This window comes from Oryzias latipes, chromosome 22 (assembly GCF_053564925.1).
Source record: "Oryzias latipes strain Hd-rR chromosome 22, Olatipes_Hd-rR_3.1".
NCBI classification, from domain to species: Eukaryota; Metazoa; Chordata; class Actinopteri; order Beloniformes; family Adrianichthyidae; genus Oryzias; species Oryzias latipes.
Window position 1 is genome coordinate 15,279,948 of NC_136258.1, and position 15,491 is coordinate 15,295,438.

General features: G+C 39.7%; 2 protein-coding genes across 4 annotated transcripts; both read left to right on the top strand.

Moving 5' to 3' along the window:
- Window positions 1–84: 84 nt before the first annotated feature.
- Window positions 85–6,374, top strand: tmem39b (transmembrane protein 39B). 2 transcript variants are annotated; one of them, XM_020713709.3, is made up of 9 exons: window positions 85–677; window positions 1,730–1,917; window positions 1,999–2,218; window positions 3,009–3,092; window positions 3,291–3,445; window positions 5,119–5,452; window positions 5,532–5,719; window positions 5,805–5,925; window positions 6,004–6,374. In XM_020713709.3, exons 2-9 carry the CDS (start codon window positions 1,787–1,789, stop codon window positions 6,235–6,237), a joined length of 1,467 nt encoding a protein of 488 aa, XP_020569368.1. In that variant the 5' UTR covers window positions 85–677; window positions 1,730–1,786; the 3' UTR covers window positions 6,238–6,374. The 2 variants fall into 2 exon arrangements, with proteins under 2 accessions (XP_020569368.1, XP_004082414.1); XM_004082366.5 differs by lacking the exon at window positions 85–677 and adding an exon at window positions 911–1,103.
- Window positions 6,375–8,880: 2,506 nt separating this feature from the next.
- Window positions 8,881–15,473, top strand: ccdc28b (coiled-coil domain containing 28B). 2 transcript variants are annotated; one of them, XM_020713755.3, is made up of 6 exons: window positions 8,881–9,248; window positions 12,167–12,439; window positions 12,514–12,683; window positions 12,835–12,989; window positions 14,102–14,124; window positions 14,246–15,473. In XM_020713755.3, exons 2-6 carry the CDS (start codon window positions 12,204–12,206, stop codon window positions 14,298–14,300), a joined length of 639 nt encoding a protein of 212 aa, XP_020569414.1. In that variant the 5' UTR covers window positions 8,881–9,248; window positions 12,167–12,203; the 3' UTR covers window positions 14,301–15,473. The 2 variants fall into 2 exon arrangements, with proteins under 2 accessions (XP_020569414.1, XP_020569413.1); XM_020713754.3 differs by having other exon boundaries at window positions 8,884–9,248; window positions 12,164–12,439.
- The last annotated feature ends 18 nt before the right edge of the window (window positions 15,474–15,491 follow it).

Below are 15,491 nucleotides of genomic sequence, written 5' to 3' on the forward strand. Positions count from 1 at the left end.
TCTTTCATCCAAGTCATTTTGAAGTACCGGTAAACGGTAAAAATCATAAAGAATGGGAAAAATAGATCTACTGCAAAGGTTTGATCATAGACAATGACTGAGCATCGAAACAGTTCTAAGAAAAGCAAATGTGAGTCCTACCCACTGACTGTAAAACCAGTTCTTTATTGTGTCTATGGTCCTACCATTCATTTATGTTCATATTGATCTTCATGTCCATAAAAGCCCAGTAAGGAGTCTAATGAATCCATTATATCGAGATAAGTTGATTTCAAAATGAAAATTATAATCAATGCTGGAAAATCCTAGTTTTAGCTACAGTATGTTTAACTATAACCAAGCAACATCCCAGTAGGACACGCAACAACAAAAATGATAAAGCCGTCGTTAAAGTGCAAATATGTGAACCCACTGAATTCTGTAGAAATGTGGTAATGCAGTGGGGTGGAATGTTCTAATGTTCCCTTTGGGTTATTTTGATGTAAAACTGGGGACTGAACTTTAGGAAACTAAACTGAATGGATTTACCATTAATTCTTGTTTACTTGTCTGTTTGTTCACATGTTTAATTTATCTTCCAAAAGGAATAGGGAATGTGGAAAGCTTCACCAGCACTGCTCTGTTCCCAGGTATCACTGGTTGACGTTTTGGCTAAACAAGCCTTGGATCGATCTTAGGTCAGTGAATGAGATTGTTCAAAATGAACGAACAGCAGATACGTCTCAACAACCATAAAATAATCCTATATGTTTATGGGCTAAACCAAGTATAAGAGAACGAAAATGCTTTGAATGTGGTCCATGGTTGAGATTATCGTAATTTGTCATTTAAAACCAGGATAGCCGCCCATAATTCTGGATTCAAGCGGGTTACTTGTTTTATTTTATCGGTTCTTTGCTGCTGTCCCTTTAAATGAGACTCCGCCTTCCCCTCCATCTAACATCCGCGCCCCCACCTACCTCTGAGCACTTTCACATCAACAATGAGAGTCTTTGCAGTCTTCAATCATAAACTCCTCCGTATCTCAATAAATAGTCCGGATTTTGGGGCGTTCTGCTTGTAAATTTGCACGAGAGCAGCTCGTGACAGAAAGCGGGGCGGCGGTAAGCTAGCACTTCATTGTTATGTTTGCATGTTGGGGGCTAGCTAATATAGCACACTTAGCTTAGGCCACGATTTTGATATTTTTTGTCAAGCATGGTCTCGGGGGACAGACAGGGGTGGGTGCCTCATTGAGCTGCTCTACGTTGATTTTTTTTTTTTGTTTTTCCCTTCAATGTTGCAACAATTTAAAAAATAAATATGTTTTTAGGAAAACAGAAGAGCAAACAGTTTAGCTACGTAGCTAAGCTAAAACACTAACTTCCGCTGAAATTTCACCATGATGTTTGGAGAATTTCTGCAGCCTGTACTAACATGTTTGGTGTTAACTGCTGGTTAGCCCGTGCGAGCTTATAAAAAAAGTGCAGACAACCAGGCAGGGTTGTCTAACTAGTGTTTACACAGTCGATGATCTATTAAGGTTGCCATGCTCTTGTTTGTTTTGGCTCAATGACTTACTGTTTGCAAGCTCAAATCAGATATAACAGCAGATTTAACCCAAAACGATTAACAAACAAACGTTAAGCTAATAGGTGATCGAGATGCATCTAATTTTATTACTCCAGGATTGCTGAGGAACAGAAAAAGCCACCAGTTTAAACTTGTATTTTTTTGCTTAACTGTACAGAAATAAGGAATCACAAATTGAAAACAGGAAGCCAAGTGAAGCGTGGGTGTGGCTGCGATGGCTGGTGGAAGGAGGGGAGCAAATCGCACCACATACTGCAGACCGCCGGTGAGCAACGACCAAGGATCTGTCAGCAATGGCAACCACACAACCAGCTCTCCGGTCACGGGGGTGCGATCCCGTATAAGGTTAGACCTCTTTTGTATTTGGGTGAGTCATGAGGAAGCAGTGTGTGCCTAATCACTGGCTGTTCTTTAATTTATTTGCAGAAACGGCTCGGGGACGTGCATGTCCAGCCCTCCGCTCGCCGCACAGACCGTTGTTCCTTTGAAGCACTGCAAGATCCCGGAGCTGTCTGTGGATCAAAATGTGTTGTTTGAGCTCCATCTCTTCTTCTGTCACCTCATTGCTTTGTTTGTCCACTATGTCAACATCTACAAGAGTGTGTGGTGGTATCCTCCATCACACCCTCCCTCCCACACATCACTGGTTAGTACTGACTCGTCACAGATGATCATGTTATTGTTTTGACTTTTCGGGTACATGGATCTAGTCATCTACAAGTGGATGCATCTGAATGGAGAGGAGCAGGAGGCTTGTTGCCTGGCGACTGTAGCTTCTACGTCACATATGCTGGCTTTTTCAAACGACATTTTTTCACTCCTGATTCATAATGATTTGAACAAAGAAATACTCAGAAATGGAATTTTGAGATTGTTTCACCATTCATGGCCTCCATCATGATAAAAAAAGACCCCAAATATACCAAAACATGATTATTTTTTTATAGAGTGGGTCTTTAAAGGGAAACAGAATTCGAAACCCAATGCTTTGAATTTAGTCACAGAATTCCTTTGCATCTTGTATTTTACTGCTAACTAGGCCTGCACGATATGAGGAAAACGCACAATTTGTGATATTAATGATCATTATTGCGATAACAATAAAACTTGTGATACATAGAAAAAAATAGCACAAAAAAACAAAAACCATAAATTCCACTTTGCTGCAAAGGTTTAATTTAAATGAGTCAACATAACTTCAATTATTTTCCAAATGAACCCTTGTCTACGTAGGAGGCGAACATCTAACATAAAAGGGTTCCATCTGATTGGTCAAATGCATAAAGGGATTTATTTGCTTCATTGAATACCTTAAGCTACCATTAGATTGTTTTAACACATTTAAGGCTTGATATCGCGATACTAAATGTGTGATTTATTGTGCAGGCCTACTGTTGACATTCAGAATATTTATCCTGAACTCTTAATATTTACAGAACTTCCATCTTATCGATTACAACATGCTGGTGTTCACAATCATCCTTCTTGCAAGGAGGCTAATTGCAGCGATTGTGAAAGAGGTGAGAGTGACCTGTTTTACTTAAAAGAATGCAGCGTTCGCTTTGAGTTTTCCTTTCAAAGCACTTCAGCTGCACAGTATTACTTTCCAGTAGAGTCAGACTCGGCTGTACTAATGCCTTTTCTGCTGTTCTAACTCTGCTGTTGATGGGAAGGAAACTCAATTACTGCTGTGACGGCCTCCTTTTTCTCTCCCTCAGGCATCACAAAGTGGGAAACTCTCCTTCCCTCACTCAATATTTTTGGTAACGGCACGGTTTGCAGTGCTGACGCTGACGGGCTGGAGCCTGTGCCGCTCTCTCATTTACCTCTTCAGGACCTACTCTGTTCTGAGTTTACTTTTCCTTTGCTACCCGTAAGTATTCAGAGTAATGCTCATGCGTGTGTGCTTGTTATTAACAAAAAGTTTGAAATTCAGTGCTTTTTAAAAAAAAAAAAAACTGTCAGTGTTGTTCCTGAATTGATAGGCCTCTTTAAAAACAGCTTTATTATACAACATAGCAATAAATGCATAGAAGTTATATTTGTTGTTTGGTTTTTAAATTCATTTCATTGCATTTGATGGAAGCATATTATGGGGCTATTTGGATTTTCGCAACATTAACACATACTTTAGGGAAGGGCTGGTTTAATGTATTATTTATGTTCCTCAAATGCATATTCCCTCATTTAAAATACGAATAAGGCTTTTATTCCAGTTGGAGGATTCATCCACATTTTTACTGAAATCACAATTTCTGTAAAAGAAAAAAATTGACCATTTAACAAAGAATTTTTCCTTCAGTTTACAGATCCAAACATTGGTTTGCTGTATTTTAGCCGCTTTTTTTAAGGATTTAACAAAAAACCACCTCCTGCTGTGTTGAGAGTCGAGGCTTTGTTTCTTTTAAAGCATTTCTGGTATATTAAAAGGATTTCTGTGTTTCTGAACAACTTTAAAGGTCTCATAAAAATTACAATTGTATTTATATTCTTTATTTCTAAAAGTAAAAAAAACGGCCTTATTCTTAAAGGAATGCATTCACTTTGCCACACCTGATCAATTTAGTCTAAACAAATTAAATCTTTTATAGCTTCTTAGAAAATATATAGAATTATGTGAAGAGAAAAGAGTGGTTAAAGTCTGTTGTATCCTGTCTAACGAAATAAAGGTGATTTTGATGAATTGCTCAGCTTGGTTACCATGGTTACCTTTGAGCTGGCCGAATGCCACTCCCTGCTCGCTCCACTACGACTCCTTTGTTTCTTTGCTAATGAGCGTGCAGCATTGCCTGTTATCTGTGCATTCTGGTGTGACAGGTTTAGAGCAGTTCTTTTGTTATCAGACAGGTTATGTTTTTACATACCTGACATGTTTCGACGGACGCCTTCCGTCATCTTCAGGTGGTTGTGTGTGACGTACATAAAAATAGGTGATTGTCACTGAGGAGTCAGCCGTGAGACTTTGACAGCTTACTCCGCCCCTTGCTATCCGTTCGGTGGATGGAGGATTTTGCTCCTCCAGCAGATGGTCCTGGAGAAAACAGACATTGCAGATGGATCATGGAGGCGGAGGAGATCCGAAAGCGGGCCCAAACACCCATGAATGGGTGATGAGGGGGGCCTTCCTGCTCTCCCATACCTGGAGCAACATCCTCTAGCAGCGAACGGACAGCATGGGGCGGAGTCACCTGTCAAAGTCTGACAGGTGACTCTGCTTCAGTCACAATCAACTGCTTTTATGTACTTCACACACAACCAACTGATGACGACTCTGACTCTGACAGATTTCAGAAACATGTCAGGTATGTCTGAATGTAACACGTGTTTGATAACAGAAGAACCAAGAAGTCAGTTAGTGACTACAGACATTATGAACTGTATGGCCTTAATACGATAATTAGAGAATTAGTTTATAATTATTTTTTTACTGTAGATTTGTGTCAACATATAGATATGAGACAATTTTAATCTGTGAAAATGAAAAACTTTGTTTTTTTTAAATGTTTCTCCATAATCCTTTGGAACATTTACCTGGGTTTCCCACAGGTTTGGGATGTATATTCCTCTGTTCTGGTTGAGCTGTGACCTCCGGCGAGCAGGCCCCCTCTCCCCCATCGCCAGTATCGGCTCCAAAGAGGCGTGCGGCGCGAGCCGAGGCAGGGACTACCTGTCCGTGCTGAAGGAGACGTGGAAGCAGCACACCAGCCAGCTGTATGGCGTTCAGGCTATGCCCACCCACTCCTGCTGCATCTCGCCTGACCTCATCCGGAAGGAGGTGGAGTACCTGAAGATGGACTTCAACTGGAGGATGAAGGAAGTCCTCGTCAGCTCAATGCTCAGTGCTTACTATGTGGCATTCGTACCTGTGTGGTTTGTAAAGGTAAGACGTGGTCAAACGTAAACATCTTTTTTTTTTAGACTTAATTTTGAAGTATTTTCCCGCTTGTTTCCTCCTTCAGAGTACCCAGTATGTAGACAAGCGATGGTCCTGTGAGCTCTTCATCCTAGTGTCAGTCAGTACATCAGTCATCCTCATGCGGCACCTGCTACCACCTCAGTACTGTGATCTTCTACACAAAGCTGCAGCTCACCTCGGCTGCTGGCAGAAAGTAGACCCAGCGAGCTGCTCCAACGTCCTTCAGCACATGTACGGACTCTTCATCCCTGAATACTGGTTTGACTTCACTGAAAGCTCACCATGTTCTAATTCTGGACTTTCTCCTGTCCTACAGATGGAGCGAAGAGTACATGTGGCCACAGGGAGTCCTTGTAAAACATAATAAAAACGTCTTTAAAGCCATGGGCCACTATAATGTTGCAGTTCCATCAGATGTGTCCCATTACCGCTTTTATGTGAGTATTCCTCCAAAAAAACATGTTTCTTATTTTTTTGTGCGTTTTACACAGACGTGTCTCATTTCTTTCCTTTAGTTTTTCTTCAACAAACCTTTACGAATATTAAATATCCTCATCATCCTCGAGGGCGCCATGATATTCTACCAGCTTTACTCGCTGATATGTTCAGAAAAATGGCATCAGACGATATCGCTGGCTCTGATTCTCTTCAGCAACTACTACGCATTCTTCAAGCTCCTCAGAGACAGAATAGTCCTCGGGAAGGCGTACTCGTTCTCCAGCAGCTCGTCAGACCAAAAAGTTAGTTAAGACTCCCGCTTCGGTTGGCTGTTCTCCGTTTGGAAGAAAAATTTACAGAAATCTTTTTTTTTTCTACAAATTTCATTTTGTGACACCATTTTTGTTTTGAACTGTCATAATAAAAGAAATATTTTTGTATTACTTTATATACTTGTTGAGGCTGATTCTGTTATGATTTGCATACTTTCATCAGCACCCTGCACAAAAAAAGAGGGGGAAAAAAGCACCAGATTAGTTATAACAGGAGTTCTGAGTGAAACCTGCACTTTGGAGTTATATGATCCAATAACAGAGTTGGTTTTTGTTTTAACAAATTGCTTACTCTGGTTTTTGTGCTGCCTCTCTGCCAGTTTGTTATAGATAAGGAGTGGCTTCTCAAGGGACTTGCCTAGTTCAATAAAAGCTTAAATGTAAGTCCAACTGATGAGCTTTGCAGAAATGGATCAAATTAGTGGGCAAAGATCCCAAACCTTCAGCCAAACTGCAACAGAAGGAAAAAAAGACGTGAACTGAGGTGTTAGAAATGAAGCCTTCAGAGGCTCACTGGGAGCTTTTTGCAAGCCTTTTTTTAAACATAGTTTAAAGAATCACTTTTAACAAAATCCAGTTGTTTTAATATTTGAAAAGTTTGGGATGAATGCAGTTATTACTTTCACAAAATGGGAAACCAGTCTTGGCCAGTATAAACGGAAATAAAAAAAAAACTTCAAAGTTCACATTTCACCTTTCTGCGTCAATGAAGTTAGAGGATGTTACTTAACAGTGGTGCAATCCACTAAAAAAACCTGCATCTGTAAGACTTTAATGTTGAAAGTGGTTAAAAATACTAATTAATTGGTACACATATGGGAAGGAGAAGAGCAGGGAGCATATTCTCGACGTCAAAAACGAGCTCTTTTACCAACTGCATTTTTTCATCTGCTCCTGATTCACAACAACTGAAGAAAAAAAGTCCTTAGAAATGCAAGTTTGAGCTTAATTTTGATTAAAAATGGCATCCATCATCAGATAAATGCCACAAGAACATGTTAAAACCATAATTTTCATCAAACTGAGTCTATAAATATTTTAGATCTACAAGAAATTTGGATAATTCTAGTCCCACCCCAGAAAAATTATATACACAACATTATCAAACCAAACACAAATATTTGTATTTATACAAATGTTTTTAAAGTAATTTCTTTGTGTGTGTTTGACGGTATTTGTCTTGCTTAACGTTTTAATATAAAGCACTTTGAGTTATCTCTATTAACATATATACCAGGACACTATACAGTATCACCAAAAGTACTGGATCGCCTGCCTTAACTCACAGATGAACTAAAGACCCACCCATTCCCAACCCATAGAGTTCAATATGATGTCAGTCCACCTTTTGCAGCGATTACAGCTTCAGCTCTTCTGGGGAGGCTGTCCACAAGGTTGAGGAGTGTGTTTATAGGAATTTTTTACCGTTCTTCCAAAAGAACATTGGTGAGGTCAAACACTGATGTTGGTGGAGAAGCCCTGGCTCTCAGTCTCCATTCTAATTCATCCCAAAGGTTTTCTACCTGGTTCAGGTCAGGACTCTGTGCAGGCCAGTCAAGTTCATCCACACCAGACTCTGTCCTCCATGTCTTTATGGACCTTGCTTTGTGCTCTGGTGCAGTCATGTTGGAAGAGGAAGGGGACCTCTCCAAACTGTTCCCACAGGGTTGGGAGCATGGAATTGTCCGAAATGTTTTGGTATCCTGAAGGATTCAGAGTTCCTTTCACTGGAACTAAGAGGTCAAGCACGAGTCCTGAAAAACAACCCACACCATAATTCCTCCTCCACCAAATGTCACATTCGGCACAATGCAGTCCCAAATGTACCGTTCTCCTGGCAACCTCCAAACTCAGACTCGTTCATCAGATTGCCAGATGGAGAAGCATGATTCATCACTCCAGATAAGGCGTCTCCACTGCTCTAGAGTCCAGTGGCACTGTGCTTTACACCACTGCATCTGATGCTTTGCATTTCACTTGGTGATGTGTGGCGTGGGTGCAGTTGCTCGACCATGAAACCCATTCCACAAAGCTCTCTGCGTTCTGTACTTGGGCTAATCTGAAGGTCACATGACGTTTGGAGCTCTGTAGCAATTGACTGTGCAGAAAGTCGGTGACCTCTTTGCACTATGCGCTTAAGTATCCACTGACACCTACCACCTGGTGGTGCTGTTGTTCCCAAACTCTTCCATTTTGTCATGATAGAGCTGACAGTTTATTGTGGAATATTTAAGTGCGAGGAAATTTCAAAACTGGATTTGTTGCAGGTGGCATCCTATGACAGTTCCTCGCCGGAATTCACTGAGCTCATTCTTTCACAAATGTTTGTAAAAACAGTCTGCTTGTCTGTGTGCTTGATTTTATAAACCTGTGACCAGATTAGGACTCCTGATTCTGATCATTTGGATGGGTCAGCAAATACCTTTGGTAATATAGTATATATAGCACAGTAGGAAAAGTACTCTACAAATAAAGTTCAATTTGATTTGATGTGAGGGCGTGAAGGCTTGTGGGTTCTTGATCACTATTTTAACATTCAACGGCTTTAAGTACACAGGTGAGCATGTGTAAATCTCAGCAAAATTAAATAACCTTAGCAACAGCAACGGTTAGTCCGCGTTTATTACGATGTACCTGGTAGACTACGGGAGTAAATCGTTAAAAAGGTTGGATTATGAACATCTGCCAAACTGGCTCTAAAAGATGAAAAGCCTGGAGGAAACAGTGCCCTCGTGTGGTGTGATGGTGGCATTGTAGCCTCCTGTCCTCCTGGGGTGTACTGGCCCTTTAAGAGAGAGACAGACAACAGCCGAGCGCGTCGATGCCGCGCGTTACATTTCAACGCGAATTTACGCAGCGGCTGTTGCTAAGGTTATTTAATTTTGCTGAGATTTACACATGTTCACCTGTGTACTTAAAGGTTTTACATAGCGGTGGAGACAGGTGGCGCCGTGCTCTGCAGGCTGGCTCTCTGGAGCGTAATTGATTCGGTAAGTCCTATTTATCTCATCCAGCCACTAAATCTGTTTGCATGGCTTCTGTCACACCTCATTTGAACAGATCCCGAACAACATCCTTCATTCATTATTTCCCTCATGACTAAGACATTTCCACGAGAGGAGGAGTTCAGACAAAGTTCCCTTTGTGTGTTATTACTGAAGTGGCCATCTTTGGATTTTATTTTGAAGAGACGCAGGCGCAGCTAAGAGATTTGATCATTATTGATGTGTATATTTAAATCATTTATAGCATGGGTGTCAAACTCAGTTTGGGTCGGGGCCACATTCAACCCGTCTGATCCCGAGTGGGCCGGACCAGTAACCTAAAAGCAAAAGTTGGAAACGTTGGAAAAAATGCCTCAACCAACAGTTATTATTACACATCCATTCACAGAGGCCAATGGATCTCAAATAAAATGCATTTCACTTAAAAAAATTGGTTTATTCAATTTTATACAGATTAAATATTTTACATCTGACACTGATTCAATCCCAATACTAAACTCAAGAGGGGCTACAGAGAAAAATGAAACACCTGCCCATAATGTAAATGTGCAAATCAGTGAAAATTAAATTAAATTAAACTTCCAAACATTTGTGAACATAAGAATTTGGAGTTAACCTCCCTTTCTCTCCTGAAACTTCACCCGACATGTCAATATCAGGATTCAGATCCTGAACACATTTACTGTCATTCAAGTGTACAAAACACAATGAAATGTCCAAGATTCTTTTCCTGTTTGGCTGCCTGAAATTTGTGGCAACACCGTCCTTCCTGACCTTTAATGGGGCGCCATCAGTGACCAGACTGACATCATGTGACCAGTTCACTCCAACATCGTCTGGTGCAGTAACTAAAGATGTCATCAGCTATTGCTGTGTCCATCAACTCCAGAAACTCAGCTGTGACGGTCTCTTTAACACCTGTTATAAATATCCACAGCTGTATGTATCTGTGATGTCGGGGCTTTCATCAATAGTGACTGAAAATACAATAAATGACTGGATTCCTTCATTTGGCCGCCTAAGTCTTCTCAGAGATGTTTCTGCAATCGTAATCCTTGACAGACTTATGTTGGCAAAGGTCGGCTGCTTTTTGGGGAACAAGACTTCTGCAGCCTTCAGCATTTTTCAATAAGTTCACCACCCAAAAATGGTTTGGATGTTTGCTCCAACTAGTTTGTAATCAGGTGTCTGTCACTGCTCCATCACTGACGTCACGACTGCAGTAAATGCAGACGGTTGTTCTTCACTCCAGCTAATAGTTGGTAAATCTTCTCTTTTCTTATCTCCAAATGGTGAAACTTTTCTTTATGGTGAGTCTCATAGTGGTGCTGAATGTTATATCCTTTGAACACTGCAACCTGTTGACATACCAAGCATGCAGGTTTTGCATTCAGCTCAGTGAATAAATAAAGCTGTCCATTTTTCCTGGAAAGCTCAGCACTTCACCTCAACATTTTTTTCTTTTTGACAACATTTTGGTCATTAGGGTGTCACTACTGATTATTCTTATAGCAATGTAACAGTGACGAGGCTAGCGGGGAACCAAACTGCATATTACCCAGATGCAGAGCTGTTAGGTTTCACCTTTGGCACATGCAGAGATAAGCTGTTTCACCTGTTTTGCTCCCCCTAGTGGAGGAATTGCACATTTTGGTTATTTCTTTAAAAATCATAATTCGCAACAGGAATGGACTAGAAACATGCTTTAAAAAACAAAAAAATAAATAAAAAACATCCGTATAATTTTTACTCTTTATGACTGGGCCGGATTGAACCACCTGCTGGCGGACCGAAATCGGCCCGCGGGCCATATGTTTGACACCCCTGATTTATATCTTCTTATAAGATAAGATATTCTTTGTTGATCCCACGTTGGGGAAATTCAATAGCTACAACTGATCAGTGCGAAAAAAAAAAAAAAGTATCCTCTGATTGGAGTGATTTAGGATTTAGTTGTTGGGGAGCTTTTTGTAGCCTGTTTATGTGTGTTTTAAATGTTTCTTAGTTATAATGTGGGTTGTAAATATTTTTTTGGTGAAAATATTTGTTTAGGATCTTTTTGATCTAGATGTAATTGAATGTGTAACAGAGAGACTAAAGATTTTAAACCATAAAAGGAATAAATATAGAAACTTTTAAAAAGCAAAAATAGTAATTAAAAAATACATTTTTGTATATAAAATGTATTCATTTTTATTTTGAAAGGGTTTCTCTTCAACTGTAGAAACTTGAAATTAGCATTAATGAGAAAATAATGTGCTGTTTTATCTAAAAAGAATGTATTTTTAAGATGATAAAGTTCTGCATAATATTAAACAAGTAATTATAATTGGCAATGTTTTTATAGTTTCCCCATAACAAGGTATAACTCACGTTCTAACTAACTTTAGAGATTTAGAATAAATAAAAGGTCCACTAAAAACAAGCTTAAATTTGCAAATTTGTGATAAATAAAAGGTTTTAGGGATGCATTTAATATAATGATGATTGGTTTGATACATCTCCTTAAGTATACACCTCTTTTTGAGGAGACTAATTGGTGCAGTCTGCTGGTAAAATGCTCCAAAGTTTAGCTTGTGTAGTTTTCTCAAATGTCTAACAACAAAACAAACTGGTCTTAAAGGTATTGTGTTACATGTGTTGCACTTAGGAATCAATACAAGTTGCTACCATTAGAGCTTTTCTCCTAAAGGAATGCAAACCCATTTAGGGTAATGAGAATTGAACTTGCTGAGAGCATCCCAAAATGTGCATAAAGCTGAATCCAGGGCTGCTGCACCACTAATTTTGGCACACTGACTGCCCTGGTCAGGCTACTGCTTTGACATTTTCCCGCACTCCTTTCTTCAGGATGTCCTGTGCAGCGTCCGCATCTATTCTTTCTTTTCCTTTTTTTTTAGTAGAAGAGAGCTTCAGTTTAAAAGAAAAAACAAGCAATCAATGGAGGACAAACGCAAGAAGCGCAGCCCTAAGGTGTCTCTTCCTCAGCCTCCTCCTCCTCCCATCAACCCCAGGAAGCTCTCCGTTCTGCCCGCCAGCAAAAGTGCCACCTTCTCCCTTGGCCTGCCGCAGCCACCCTCCCCCAAGAACAGAAACAAGTATAAAAGATCGATAGGAGCTCCAGGACAGCCAAAGGAGGCTTTCACAACCGTCGCAGCTCCGCCTAAAATCACCAGGTGTGTAACTTTGAAGCTTTCAGCGTGAAATCTGCTCACCAGAGGCCTTATTTGTGATGCATTTTGTTTGCAAGACCTCACAGGGAGAAGCCCAGGGCCCCACAGCCAGCAGGGCCCAGCAAAGTTGTCCAGTCTTCTCCCCTGCAGCACTCTTTCCTTACAGACGTTTCCGATGTGAGAGAGATGGAGGGAGGCCTCCTCAACCTTCTCAACGACTTTCACTCAGGCAAATTGCAAGCTTTCGGTAAGATAATCCCGATACCACCAGGGGAATATTCTGTTACGGACTGAAAAGAATTACACGGCTTTGTAAAATTAGACGGTGGCCTTTTTTGTTTTTGTTTTTTCTAAATGGAATGACTTTGCCAGAATGTAAAGTCACCTCTGACTTCCAGGAAAAGTCTGCTCGTTTGAGCAGCTGGAGCACGTGCGGGAGATGCAGGAGAAGCTGGCCAGACTGCACTTCAACCTCGACAGCCACGTGGAAGAGCTTTCCGAGGACCAGAGGAAATGCGCCTCTGACCACAACCTGGAACACCTGCTTTCTAATGTAAGCACAGATCACACACATGCAGGTTTGTCCCTAAATGGAGCTTTAACCTCATAGGACCTGGCTTCCACATGCGAGGACGTCATCACATTTTGGGTTAAATAATGCTTAACTGGGGTCCTGTGACTATGTGAGTAGTGGGTTAGCTCAAATATTAGCTCAGGCCTTATGAGGTTAATCATCAAATTGAGATTTAGACTAATATGTCATTCACCACAAGAGATTTTGTTATTAAATTGTTTGTTTTTCATCAAAATCCTCAGAAATGTTTAACAGAGTGGTTTAATGTATACTGTACATCACAACACATAGGAAATAGACTCATCATTTTATGAATGAATGAATGGATAGAACTATACTGATCCCACAACAGGGTAATTGATTTGTCACTATTACTACAAAAAAACCCAGAAAATAAATTACACTAAACACAAAAAGGTTCTTGTTAAAATAATATAACCTTTGCACACAAATTCATTTTAATATTTGTTCAAACTAAAAAGAAAAAAAGTTAAGTGTGTACATTTAGAAGAATTTAAGAACAATAACTGTCACTGGGTTAATGAAGAGATGCTTATAATGGATTACCATAGCAACACATAATCCAAATATAAATAAATATAAAACCCGGTTTCTCCACTTTTATCTGGTTTCTATCAGAACAACATGTAGTTTTGAATGTAAAAGTAAAAACTTTTAATATTGGAATTATGAGGAAACTACAGAGGATGCTGCACTCACTGAAGCCAAGATTGAGTTCATTTCCTTTTAATAGATGAAATTTAGTTTTCATTGTTTCGTTTAAAAGTGAAGGTTGATGTAGAGTTTTGTTTATATGGTGGGATTGTTACAAAACCCACACCTGGGATGAGCATGTTCTCTGTGAGGGAGGTGAGAAAAAGCCTTGCATGTGAGCCACAGACGGGCTGTGGATGGAGGGACAGTCTTTCTAATTGACAGCTGGGCCAGTCGCAAGCCTCTGTAAAGGCTGTGACATTTAAGCTGGAGAAATATTGACCCGACACCAACATAATGTGATCATATTTAGAGATTACTGCTTTGTATGGTGAGATCATAATGTTTGCTGTCCTTGTTCTTCTCTGTTTCCACAGCTGGAGGAGCTCAGCACCTCCATGTATCCTTTCCCCACTGAAAGCTTGATTGTTTCCAGCGCTTTTTTTGAGAAGACAATGGGCTGCGGCGTTTTATTTTTACCTCAAAGTCTCTGTGTTGATCCTGAATTTTTTTGTGTTCAGACAAAAACTCCACTTGGCTGAGAACCAGGACCTGCCAAAGAACTCTGGTCCATGACATGTCCAACTTTAAACCAGCTTAGTGTGGCATTGATAAAGCAGAGGGGTGGAAAAGATCTATTTCTTCTCTTTCAGAGCACTGCAGTGACTAAAAGCCATACGACCTTAAATCCACCCTTAACCCAAATGATAAAACCATTTCATCAACAGCACAAAAGTGACCCGATTGTTAGTTTTGGACTGAGATAAAACTAGATTTCCAAGCAGTTTCTGTGCATCAAAAACCATCAACAAGCAGCTTTAGCTCTCAGAATACCCCTGCCCCTAAAAGAAAAAAGAAAAGCCCACTTCATAATATTCATGTGCTATGAATATTCCGTGTTTTCTTATAGATAGATCTTTGTCAAAAAGTTTAAAAGTGCTTCTATAATTAAGTTTTCTCCCCAATAAGACAAAACCACTGTGTTTTTAAGAGATTTCTAACTCTAAAATCTATTTCTCATTTTTCTACATTTGCTATAAGACAATATTAAGCAGGGGTAACGATTATTGTTGTTTCCATGTTAAGCATTTACTCTCTGGAATGAGGCCCAGTGCAAATGAAATGCTTTAAAACCACAAACTCTCAGCTAATCTGTTCTGTTATTTATAGTATATGTGTGTGTTTTTTTTTTTTGTATTGGAAGAACACAAGCAGCTCTGCAGCTAGGCATAACTATTTGTGCGATTTACAAAAAGAATGGCAGCTGCTTCTATAGATTATTATAGATGAAGATTGTTTTATACATACACGGCCTATTACACTATTAGTTTGTGATAGTGATTGTGGAAAAAATGCTTTCAGAATTTGCCATTTTTATGTTTGTCTTTTTCTGTTTTATTGTGAGATTTCATATTTTTAGTGGAACATATTGCTTTAGAACATGGATATTGGTTGGTTGTGTATTGATTAGTGTTTAAGCACAAGGAGAAACAAATTTAGAAAGGTGCCATTTGTGTTGGAAAGATGTTATTCAAGGAAACCGCTTCCCTCTTTATTTAGCACTTTTTAAATGAAGAGCTAATGCACTAAAACTTTATTTAAAATTTTAATTGGTAGAAACACAAACTGCTTTCTGGTTTAATAAAATATAGAAAAATATTCTAGCTTGCTGAAAGTTATTAACATCTTTTTCGGTGGTTTGAGAAAAAGCCTCTGCCAATAAATAAATAAATTTCTAGGAAAGTGTGAGCTATTGATTGATTACTT

Coding starts and splice junctions, on each gene's coding strand:
- ccdc28b (XM_020713755.3), top strand. CDS start 12,204: ATGGAGGACAAACGCAAGAAGCGCAGCCCTAAGGTGTCTCTTCCTCAG. Junction 12,990..14,101: donor TGGAACACCTGCTTTCTAAT/GTAAGCACAGAT, acceptor CTGTTTCCACAG/CTGGAGGAGCTCAGCACCTC. Junction 14,125..14,245: donor GAGGAGCTCAGCACCTCCAT/GTATCCTTTCCC, acceptor TTTTGTGTTCAG/ACAAAAACTCCACTTGGCTG.
- tmem39b (XM_020713709.3), top strand. CDS start 1,787: ATGGCTGGTGGAAGGAGGGGAGCAAATCGCACCACATACTGCAGACCG. Junction 3,093..3,290: donor TTGCAGCGATTGTGAAAGAG/GTGAGAGTGACC, acceptor TCTCTCCCTCAG/GCATCACAAAGTGGGAAACT. Junction 5,453..5,531: donor TACCTGTGTGGTTTGTAAAG/GTAAGACGTGGT, acceptor TTCCTCCTTCAG/AGTACCCAGTATGTAGACAA.